The 11,847-nt window shown below is 37.6% G+C and overlaps 1 protein-coding gene across 1 annotated transcript in view; it reads left to right on the top strand.

Moving 5' to 3' along the window:
* The first annotated feature begins 130 nt into the window (after nucleotides 1–130).
* NFXL1 (nuclear transcription factor, X-box binding like 1) overlaps nucleotides 131–11,847 on the top strand; it is a 50,666-nt gene continuing 38,949 nt past the window's right edge. Inside the window, exons 1-11 of the mRNA XM_009283597.2 lie at nucleotides 131–263; nucleotides 1,299–1,469; nucleotides 1,832–1,941; nucleotides 4,142–4,275; nucleotides 6,096–6,274; nucleotides 6,442–6,603; nucleotides 6,709–6,809; nucleotides 8,052–8,166; nucleotides 8,524–8,648; nucleotides 9,357–9,479; nucleotides 10,866–10,956. Coding sequence (XP_009281872.1) covers nucleotides 131–263; nucleotides 1,299–1,469; nucleotides 1,832–1,941; nucleotides 4,142–4,275; nucleotides 6,096–6,274; nucleotides 6,442–6,603; nucleotides 6,709–6,809; nucleotides 8,052–8,166; nucleotides 8,524–8,648; nucleotides 9,357–9,479; nucleotides 10,866–10,956 — 1,444 coding nt within the window. The remainder of the gene's footprint in view (nucleotides 264–1,298; nucleotides 1,470–1,831; nucleotides 1,942–4,141; nucleotides 4,276–6,095; nucleotides 6,275–6,441; nucleotides 6,604–6,708; nucleotides 6,810–8,051; nucleotides 8,167–8,523; nucleotides 8,649–9,356; nucleotides 9,480–10,865; nucleotides 10,957–11,847) is intronic.

Raw genomic sequence — 11,847 nt, 5'->3', positions numbered from 1 at the left:
CCAGCCAGCCGGGCCTTGGGGAACACAAATGCCCCGGCGTCGTGGGGAAGGGAGGCGGGCGGGCTCGTGTGGCCGGCGGGCCCCGGCCCCGCTCCCTCGCTGCCTCGCGGTAGCGAGCCGGTGTTTCGCCATGTGCCGTCTCCTGCCTGCAGGTACCTTCTGGGGGGAAAGGCGGAGGCCTCGGGCAGCGGCTGGGGACTCGGGGGCTGTGTCCTCCCCGGGGTGCACAGTCAGTGCCCTTCGAGCAGAAGAGTACCTCTCGAGTAAAGGATGAAGCAGCTGTTTTTCAGTACGATCGGAAATACTCAGGAGAGTGCTGCCTGCTAGGGACAAACGTTAGGTACGCTAGTCAGTGTGCCACATTGCCCCGCTCTGGGAAAGGTGCGGGCTTTCTAATGCACGAGGGTTGCTATCAGTGCAAGTTAATGCTCGTGTAATACTTCGCAGGTAGAGAAGGGCCAAATACTGAGCTATTTTAAGTGGCAGCATAGTTTCTTAAGGGAAGCCCTAAAAATAAACTTGACGGAACGCCGGTAAATACATTGGGTGCAATGGTCTTATATGGAAAATTAGGAGGTGCTGAAGACCTGTGATCTGCTGAAGACCTTTGTATCTCCGTGGTATGTTACCTTAAAGGGACTTTGGTTTATTGTGAACTCTGTTAGGTTACATAATTTTTTTTCTCCATGTGAGAATCTTCCTCTATTTCACATGCAATAACTTAAAAAAACCCTTACGTTAAAATACCTTGTCACTTTTAATGTTGCCAGCTATGAAATAGCATGAACCCACTATTGCAATAAAGACTTGTTGGGTGGAGGGAGATCAATAAAAGTCGTAATTTAAAAAATACCAAATGCTGGGAGAGGTACCTGTAGGGTATCAGCAAATTATAACAATTGCTCTTGTCAAGAATTGCATGATTTTGGGTTTTTTTCTTCCTCATGTTACGGAAGCTGTGTTTGTGTGGGATGTGTGTGGGTTTTTTTTTTTTTAAGTATCCTTTTCGTAAAGCAGTATTATAGATGCATATATTGTAGTATGTTTGGTTGGATTTGTCAGCAGTAATTGATAGATAATGATTCCTGCTGTGAATTTTATGGATAATGCACAGTAAAGAAGAAAATACAGTTAATCTCTTCTTGGGTGGTATTGAAAATGTAGCAACGTACTGCCCTTAAAAACATAAAATCAGCAAGCTCTTTAAAGAAAAGGACAGTTGAAAGTATGTAGAACTGAATGTGGCATTATGATTAACTGTCATGGTATTAATCATCATTAATCTGTTCTCTTAATAGAATTGTCTTCACAGAAGAAATTTGATGAAATTAAGAAGGCTAATCAGGCTGCAGCAAAAAAGCTAGTTGAAGACCAATTTAGCTCCTCATCTGAAGATGATGAGGAAGATGCTGAAGTAAAACAAGGAAAGATTTTGGCCAAAACATTCACCATTTACACCAGTCAAACTGGTAAATTTTTTTTTTCTTTTATTGACTTTTATTTTGGTATGAAAGCATAAACAATGCTGTATTATTGGTTGTGTATTAGAATTTTTCCATAATTGGAGGGAAAACGCTTTATTCCGATGACTTGTATTAAAAATATTTGTTCCCAACGATGCATGCTGGCAGTACTTCTTGCCTTTTTATGCAGAATCAATGGTATAGTTTTGAAACTGTCTTAAGTACTTCTAATAATCTGGTTTTGTAATAATATGTGCCTGGCCTCTGTTCAGAGAAAAAAAGTAATTATACTTTTACAGCAGTCTCAACATGTACAGAATAGCAGATCAAACGTTACTGGTTGCTTTAAAAATCTTTATACATTAAAGATGGAGATGCAAGTGAACTGGAACGTACAAGACAGTACATGAATGAAGCTTTTCAGTCGGGGGCTATGACGTGTCTGATCTGCATTGCTTCAGTTAAAAGGAACCAAGCTGTAAGTATTTTGCAATAGTCTTTTAGAATGAAGCAAATATAACTGTCTGAATAACTTGCGTTTAATTATATTACTAAGGTAATTCTTGGGATTGATAGTTTTAAAATGATAGAGTACTAAATGCAACATTGGGCATCTCTGGATTTTTCAAACACTTGAAGAAATAAGTGCTTATATATATGTAGCTTGTAATCAGAATATGTATTTTTTGACATATGTTTGTTATCGTAATGTAAAATAGTTATTTTTAAATTTTAGAGAGTAGCAGATGAAAAAAAGAAGTGCAGGAAGGCCAGTGCTTACAATGGTGTATTCAATAAAACTGTGTTGTAGCAAACACTAAAGCAAGAAATAGTAGGAAGTCAGGAAATATTCTTGTTAGATTTCTAGCAGGGGAGCTAAGATAAACTTCGCTACCCCAAATGCTGATCAGGTGAAAGAGAAAGGTGGCATGTCTGAGGAGCTTGTCTGAATTCATATAGGTACATTTTTCATGGGAGAGATTTCAGGACAAATCTTTTTCACTTTTATGTATCAACTTCCTTTTGACGTTGACAGGCCCAACCCTGTTTCTGTTACAGTTACTTGAATCAAATACATGTTTGCAACTGTATGTTTAACATTAAAAGAAAAAAAGCGCAGAAAATCTTTAACTTCTTATGCTGGATGTACATGGACTACAAGTATCCAATGAAACTGTAGTCATTAACTTTTTTTTAGAAAGAAATGCAATATGTTTTAAATGAATTCTTAACATATTTAATCCATATTTTTTCAGACCTTAACATATATGTTTAGCTTGATTTTAAAGTTCTGTGTCTCTTGATAGAGTTAATCTCATCTCAGCCCAAGTGAGATGATTTGGCAACTTGGAAGTCTTCTTTTATAACCCAGTGGTTTGTTAGTTATCTTGAATCTGTAACGTTTTAGCCAAGTGTGTTTGTTAACTTAACGTCTCCTGTTTAGCTTTAGTTCTGGGCAGTTAGTTACTGTACTTTCAGAAACTTATGTCATTGACTTTGTCCTCTATAAGTTAATGGGGAAATTCTCCTTGTTTTCACAGTATAATTTTATAACAATGCCATAAGTTATTAAAAAAAATAAAGAAGTTCAAACTTAAATTTTCTGCTGCATTTCTCTTACCAAATTGTTATAGTCATTCTAAGCTGACAATTTAAGACATCAATACGTGGAAAGTACCAAAGTCATAAAACTGCATTTCTGTTATTTAAATTGCTTTCCAGCAGCAGGCTGGTATTCTAAGTAAAAGCTTGTGACTTCACTCCAGAACTGACAAAGAGAAGTACACTGGGAACAAGAACATAAAGGTTTAGTGATGGAGACAGGATACTGGCAAAATCAACTTTCTCTTAAACACATTCGCTTTTAATTCTGTTCTGTTTTATACCTCTCTTGCTCTTTGAACAAAAGACACTATGTTGAAAGCCACACTTCTAATCAAATCTTTTTCTTACTAGCGTTGTATGTAAATCCTAAAGTTTGGAAGGGGGAAAAAATCATTTTAGTACTTTTACTACCAAGATGTCTAGAGACCTAGAGTATGGGACAGGGAGAGAGGTGGAGGGAGAGCTGGGCTTGTTTAGTCTAGCAGAGAGGAGGCTAAGGGATGATATGATTGCAGCCTCTGTCTACTTGGAGTTGTGAAGGTGGCTAAAGCCAAAGTCATCTTTGTGGTGACAGGTGGTGTAATAAGGTGCAATGGCACAAACTGGGGCCTGGGAGGTGCAGATGGGTACTAGGAAGGTAGTATGACACTTGGAGCAGGTTGCCTAGGATGGTTGTGGAGTCCCCATCCTTCAGGATTTTTCCAACTTTGCTAGGCAAAGCTGTAACTGAACTGAGCTAAGTTGGCAATAGTCCTACTGTGGGCACAAGGTTATGCTACATGACGTCCAACAGTGTGTTTAAATCAACATTTCTGTGATTATATGAGTATTTTGGGCTCCACAAGCCTTGGCAAAAACTTCCCACAGCAGCAGGAAAAAAGATTATAGGTATGAATCTGTAACAGTAAAACTGCCTGTATTAATCTAACAATAGGTATAATCTATCTTTGGAAACCCACTTTCTTAAATGGAAAAATAGCAAGCTTGTATGTCTTTAGATATTATGGATGTTCATCAATGGAAACAGAAAGAAACCTAACATAAAGCAATTGGCACTTGTATCTGCTCTCTAGGTCTGGAGCTGTTGTGGATGCTTTTGTATATTTCACCTGGTGTGTATCCAAAAGTGGGCCAAGGACAGCCTTTTCCTTGTGTCTTCTCCTTTGACGGATGATGATTTTGGGAAGAAAGATTATCCCTGGCCATGGTGAGCTCTTCGTGGTACACTTACAAAGATACTTTTATTGTGAAACATATGTGAACTGGAGTTACTTTAGAAAGGAATGGTACTTGTAAACAACATGCACACCAAAATAGTTTAGAAGACTGACTTTTCTACTGTTTTTCTGAATTATTTTTAAGTTTTCATTAACATGATTCAGGAATATTTCATAGTGATATTAAAAACCTGCTGCATCAAATTTGTTTTAACCTCTGAGAAGGTAACTTATCTATCGTCTGTCTCGGCTTCTAATTTATTTCTGTGAATGGCTTTACATATTTATCACTTTTAAATCGGCTTCTAATATTTATTTCAGAATGGCTTTACATATTTATCACTTTTAAAATTGGCACTGTGAAATAAATTTAAAAAAACAGTTGTAAAATAGCAAGATTTAGGGATTATTTTTTTTTTAAGTCTTTGTATAACTCAAGCATTAAAGCCAGTCTTACAGTTTTACGTGACATTGTATAAAGAAGAAGGTAATATTGTGGCTGCATGAATAATGAAGCTTGCTTTTTCAGTAGGTTTGTGTCTGAAAGTTCAGTCAAGGTTTCTCTGTGCATGTTTGTTCTGGGCTTTATTTGCCCACCTACTTTTATGTGAAAACTTTTAGTAATATTTTTCAGACACGGTCCTCTGTCAAATTTGGTTGAAAGTGCCTGGTAGTTTCAAAAGCTCTATTAATGTGGGATCTCGGAGAGCAGGTTTGCTTAGGAAATCGGGTATAAAGTTGTTGGCTTGCAGCGTCTCAAGTTGATAATGCCTATTCTACTACAAACTAGGTTTGTGTTTAAGCATAATGTTTATAATGAAAAAATTTCCAGGCGAATGGTATTTATTTAACATTTAAGTACGTGATAAAACTGTGCAGTCACCATGGAGACATGGTTTATGGCCTGTAATGTATTATATAAGGGCAAATTGACATTTTATTTGATAAAAATGAGTACATAGGTCTTTCAAAGCCTCTATTCTTCTCTGAGGAAGAGCTCCTTGTCTGTTGTCTTTTCCCAGTGGAGCCAGAAATGGGAGCTGCTTTGTTTCTCCTTCCTTATGTTGCCTCCCTCATCCATGGCTTGCACCTGAAAGCCTTTAGGGCTTGTGGCACTTGCAAGTTCCAGACCTTTGGTGCCATCTATCTTTAGGAGTAATGTATTTTTTAATATCTGACACCATCAAGGATAACAAATTAAGGTGTGCATCTTATAATATCTAAGATGCTGAACTGATACAATCTAAAATATTTCAGATAAAATTTTAAATATTGTGCATAGCTTTAATAGCATCACTAAATCTTGTTTTACATAGCTTATAAATTGCTACTGGTAAAAACCTGTTTTTTAATCTCTTTTTTTTTGATTTGTTCTGTTTAGGTTCTCTCCTTGTTGCATACATTTCTTTGGTATTACATAAAAATTGTTCTGTATGCTTGCTACAGAGTTTTTTGATTTGTTCTGTTTAGGTTGTCTCCTTGCATACATTTTTTCTTTGGTATTACATAAAAATTGTTCTGTATGCTTGCTACACTGAGTTTTTTGTATATATTCTTAGAGAAAAAAGATTGCAGTGATAGGACAATTGCTTAGACATTATAATGAATATATTGTAAAATCTGACATATAGCAAGACCTTTACTGTATGTTATAAATTTAATTATGTTGTTATTGGTTACAGTATTTGAAAAATGTTAATTGGTAGCCTGGTAACAGTCTTGGGAAACTGAAATGATAAAAACTGCTTTTCTTTTTAAAAAATTCTTCAAAAAATTGATTTTCTTTCACTCCTTTTTTCCCATGTTGTAGTCCAAAATGTAGGTTTGAATACAAACGGTCTGAAACTCCCAGTAGGTATTATTGTTACTGTGGAAAAGTGGAGAATCCAACACTGGACCCATGGCTGGTACCTCACTCCTGTGGTCAGATATGTGAGAGGGAATTCAAACCTTCTTGTGGTCATAAATGTTTGCTGCTTTGTCATCCAGGTAAATCCATTGCGTCTCTTGGTTGTGTGACCTGTATTTATGTAGCTGTTACATAGTTCTATTTAAAATCTGCTAACTATATTTAAAATTCTCAGAATAAACCAGATGTAGTCAAGGCTGCATTTGCTGAATGGCCATTAGTGAGATACTCTTTTTCCTGTACTTAGGACCCTGTCCACCTTGCCCGAAGATGGTCACAACAACCTGTCACTGTAAGAAAGCTAGACCAGTGCCCCGAAGGTGCAGTGCCAAGGAATGGTCATGTCGCCTGCCGTGTGGACGAACATTGCTGTGTGGACAGCACGCTTGTGAGAATTCCTGTCATGCAGGTAGACCTGCCTTCTTAAACTTCAGAGGAGTAGTTGTTTTAACTGTTAAGATACATCATTCTTTTGCAATTCCTACTCTCAATGTCACTTCGCAATTACATACAGGAGATTGTCAGCCTTGTCCACGAGTTAGTAAACAACGATGCATCTGTGGAAGACAGACAGCAGAAAGACTTTGTGCAAGTCCTCAGTGGCAGTGTGATCAGGTATGTTGAAGCTGTGCTTTTTAGCTTATTTCTCATCTTTATAAAATTTGATTGCTCAGTGCATTAAGGATTGGAAAAACTCATTTAGTAAGAAAATAATTTTATTTTTTAGGTTTTGAAAGTGCAATCAAAAATGTAAGCAGCAGTGTTTGAGAATGGATCTACTTGGTGGCCCAGTTCATTTCTGACAGTAAATGTCACTGTTCTGGAATTGTGCTAGGGTTAAGATAGCAGTGAATTTGACCTTGTATATTCTATTTTCTTGTACTTGAGGTTGAAATTTCAGCTGCTATCTTCAAAAACAAGCATGAAACCACAGCTTAGTAGATAAGAGTTTCATGCTTATTTACTTCTAGTGACTGTAACAGAATGAAAGCTTTGTGATTCGTTCTTTGAAGTGTATTTGCAGCTCATTCTTAGGACCAAGGCTATGGATTGACAGACTGTAAAAAATAAAAATAATTTAAAAAATTAAGTGGCAGGGGGGAGGTTGCACCAGGAGGTACTTGGTCATTACGATCCCAGTAAGAACGGCACTCAGCTTCTGTAAAGTATCAATTAAAATGCGATTTATTTCAGCCAACACTCCAGAGAAAGGGAGTATAATATAAATAATAGTATGGCCCTTTTAGATGCTGGGAACCCTAAGCTGTGCAGTACTGAATGGGACCCTGATCCACGTGCAGCATGCAGTGCAGACCCCATCTGTAGAAAGGGTTACCCCATTTTGGTCATTGAAGCTATTGTAGGATTTTGTTACAAGAAAGCAACTCTGTTCATAATTTCTACTGTCAAACATAAAGGATGTTGAGATGAGAACTTCTTGCTGCACTTTTAGATAAAGGCAAGGACATGCAGGTGGCATAATCACTGGTACCAAGTGGGAGTTGCCTCCAATTTCCTCTGCCACAAGAAGTTTATCCTGTGGCCAAGGGATACGTGCAGCACAACACAGGCCTGAAGGCCAAGCTGTACGTGCAGCACGACACAGGCCGGGGAGTACTCGGGTTAACTGTTACGTGAACCACTAACTCCTCAATATACAGTGGTCTTCCAGTCAGGATCACTGCAGGGGTGATCAGTTTTATTTGGTGAACTCAGTGAATATAAGATTAACAAAATTCAGGAAAAAGTTAAATTCCATCCAGACATCTCCCACCCCTAGTTTTTCCCCTTGGGTTGCTTTGTCTTGTTATGTAGTTCTGTTACATTGCATTCACTTGGTTTCTCCGAGTTATCCAGGTGTGTGGGAAACCTTTGCCTTGTGGTAATCACACATGTGAACAAGTTTGTCATGCTGGTCCCTGTGGAGACTGTCCTCGTTCTGGGAAAAGGTCCTGTCCATGTGAAAAATCAAGTAAGCTGCTTTTTTTTTTTTTTTTTTTCCCCTCCAAATAGGATAAATAAAGAAAAAAAGTCATCCAGTCTTTGACAGTCAGTAGTTTAGGTTAATTCTGCAGGGCAGGATCCATAAAAAGTTCTTACAAATGGTGAACTGTGACAGCTTGTATTAACTTTTTTGATTAATTCTTCCAAAGCTTTATTTAGTACCAGGGGTTTAATTGGCGATGTGAATAATTGAGTAATTCTAGATAAGCTTTTAAAAAAATGAGAGAGAATTGGCATTTGAAGTCATATCACACAGTGCATTTTTTTCCTAAATGTTTTGGCTTTTTTTCTAAATGTTTGCTTGTATTTCTCTTTCTTCATCTAGGGTTTACATTGCCTTGTACAGAAGATGTGCCCACCTGTGGTGATAGTTGTGACAAAGTTCTGGAATGTGGCATCCATAAATGTTCACAGCGCTGTCATCGAGGTCCCTGTGAAATATGCAGACAGGTTAGTCTTACTGTAGCAGGCTCACATTTCGTTAGGGTTTTTAAACACTATATGCCTGGAACAGGCATAGTCTCCTAAGGAAAATGAAGTCATACCTATCACAAAATCTATGACTTTCTGTTCATTAAAAGCAACACATTTTTTCCCTATTCCTCCCCTGCCCCAGCACAATTCTGAATTAATAGTTGAGCATTATGTATCTGAATTGAGGCATGGGTGAGGGTTTTATTGTTTTGGGTTGTTTTTGTTTTGGGGTTTTTTTTTTAATTAATTATGCCATAAAGGCGCTTAATTTTTTCCCCAGCTCTTCTAGCTTCCTTGCTGCTTTGTCTTATGCTATTTCTTCATTAGTGAAATGGAAGATGCTGTAACATAACATTATTTCCCTGTTAGTAAGAAAATAATATTTTGCAATATTGTATCAAGAGCAAAAGCCCTTGAAGTGGCTTTCCTCTTGGTGAGACCAAGGCTACAGTGAGGTGTCATCTAGAGCACAGTGTTTGCAATACCGACACAAGGTCCCCAAGTAGTTATTGCACAGATAGGTAATCTGCTTCGAGCATGTGATATACTTCCTGTTGTGATAGAGCATTGTAATGTTACTCTCCCATGAACTTTTCTTTACAGCTAGTAGTAGAACACTTTATTTTCCACTTTTTTTTTTTTAAATTAAAAATACCCTGCTTTTTCCCCTATCTTGCTGCCCAGGAAGTTGAAAAACAGTGTCGCTGTGGAAAGCACACTAAACGCATGCCATGTCATAAGCCATATCTGTGTGAAACAAAGTGTACTAAAATTCGTGATTGCCAAAAGCACCAATGTAGGAGAAAGGTAAGTGTCCAGAGATGATCTTTCTCAAATGTATTGTTTAGATAACATTTTTTTATTTAGATAATATTTTATATTATATATAAATCACATCAATCTCTTGTTCCACCTCATGTTATTGTATAGAAAGAAGAGTTTTCTTCAATGTCATTCAAAGTAGTTTGCAGTGTACCAGAATTCTCTGAACAGCATGTCACCAAGAAAAACTCAGTGGCCTTAAAAACTGGGAGGGGATTTTGACAACTTTCCGGTTCCAGAAGGCAGTTTTGCTTTCAGAGACTTGAGTAGTTACTGATACTTTATGCATTCCTGAGTAGTTAAATCCATTTATTTTCTTACTTTGTAGGAAGAGCTGGGAATATCTCATAACTTTGTAAGGGACATACTCTTATTTTTGACAATGCAGCATTCCATCCATCCCACCTTCTACTATGCATCACTGCAAAGAGCAGTGGTCTGACAATTGGGAATTTGGGTTTTGTTTCCCTTCTCATTTGAAGTCAGAGGAATGATTGATAGCTCAGACCTATCTTTTCAGTTTATTGATTCAAGAAGGCCTGAAAGTTGTCTGCTATGTGTGAATTAAGGCATTACGAAAGTTGGACTTACTACCACAAAGAGGCATGAAAAATACAGTTTTATTCTTAGGTATTTTTGAGTATTATTATTATTACAGTGAATTTTCTTTATGTGAAAAGATGGCAAAACAAGTAAATGCAATCTTGACATCTTTAATTTATGCTAAAAAAAATCCAGGTTTCTCTTCCTAATTGGCATCCTTCCTTATACAGTTTGGAAGGAGGGTACCTTTCAAGTTAATAGAAAAGATGGGGTTCTCTCCTGACCTGGCATCCACCAATGTGGTGGTGGTGTGAGGTTCTGATTCTTCCACATCACTACTTTATATAAGAACAGAAAGTAGATAACTGATCCTAAAGTTATCTGACCTTTACTGCAAAGGTAAAAGGTGTTCAAAACACTTTTGTGCCAGGGACGATATAGTGTAAAAGTGGAAGAAATTGCAGAGTAATGGGGAAAACTGTTGGATATCATATGTGTAATCTTCTGAAATTATTTTGGATTAAAATATTATAAGAATTTGAACTTTTAAAATGTTCTTATGCTTTTTGGAAGCCCTCTGCCTTTTTAGTGCATTGAAATGATGCTTTCAAATGTGTGTTTTCTTGTTATTTTATAATTTGAAATTTTTAAAACATCTTTACAGATGACCTCCTTTCTATACCTGGCATGAATTTGAGGAAATTTGACTAAATGGCATGAAAATTTTTTTTAAGAAGTATTAAAAAAATGAGATAGTAGAAGAGGGCAGATTTATACCAGAAATGTCTAAGTTTTCAGTTACATAGAGTATTTTTTTTTTTTTAATAGTGCTGTCCTGGAAACTGTCCACCTTGTGATCAAGTCTGTGGGCGGACTCTAGGCTGCAGAAATCATAAATGTCCTTCAGGCTGCCACAGAGGTAAGAATAGGTGAAGGATCCCTGTAGTGACAGAATACTGTTTATTTTTGCTAAACTTTGTGCTTGCATGCCTCTGTGAGGTGCTTAATGAATTCTCTCCCTTATTGCATGCGGGCATTTTGCGGGGGCAGTGTGTTTGAAAGATTTTTAGTGCTGGTTAGAGCTTACATAATGACAACCTGAGTTTTTACCTGGTAATTTTGCGTAGCATTGTTCCTCTGAAAATACTCTGTCCCCTTTCCAGCTGCTTAATTCAAAATCCATGGCTTGACTTTTTTCCCCAGATAATTCTGTTCACTGAATATACGTTACAAAGTCCAACTACAGATAGAAATGGCTGTGCTGGTTGAGTCTGGATGGTTTTTAAGAATCCTAGAATACAACGTGTGATACGAGTGGGCTTAAAAAAAAGTTGATGGAATTTGAATGTATATTGGTATCTTACTGGTAAAAGAGAAAATAAGAACTTGTTACTGACTATGTGAAGGATAACAAAAAAGTTTACTTCTGTGCCCAGTGACCTTGGTTAAAAAGATGCTGAAAACGGCCAAGATTACCTGGCGGCTTTTATCCTGGCCAATTGCTTGGTAAGGGATTAAATTGGAATGATTGAAAGAGTGGCTGTCCTCTCAGCAATTTTCCCCACAGAAGCTGCTGCCCTGCTGAAACAGCAGCTGAGTAGCCTATGTAATTTCCCTTAGTATTCTGGACTATAGATTGCAACAACTCAGGAAATAATTCACAACTTGTTCAGCTAATCTTACTTTTGAGGCAGTGATTCTTAAGAGGACAGGACAAGTAAATGTGTGTCGTGGTTTAACCTCAGTTGGCAACTGAGCACCACACAGCTGCTCGCTCACTTTCCTCCCCCCTCCCCCCCACCCCCGTGGG

This window comes from Aptenodytes forsteri, unplaced genomic scaffold (genome assembly GCF_000699145.1).
Source record: "Aptenodytes forsteri isolate BGI_AS27 unplaced genomic scaffold, ASM69914v1 Scaffold102, whole genome shotgun sequence".
NCBI classification, from domain to species: Eukaryota; Metazoa; Chordata; class Aves; order Sphenisciformes; family Spheniscidae; genus Aptenodytes; species Aptenodytes forsteri.
This window is presented reverse-complemented; position numbering and strand designations above follow the sequence as displayed.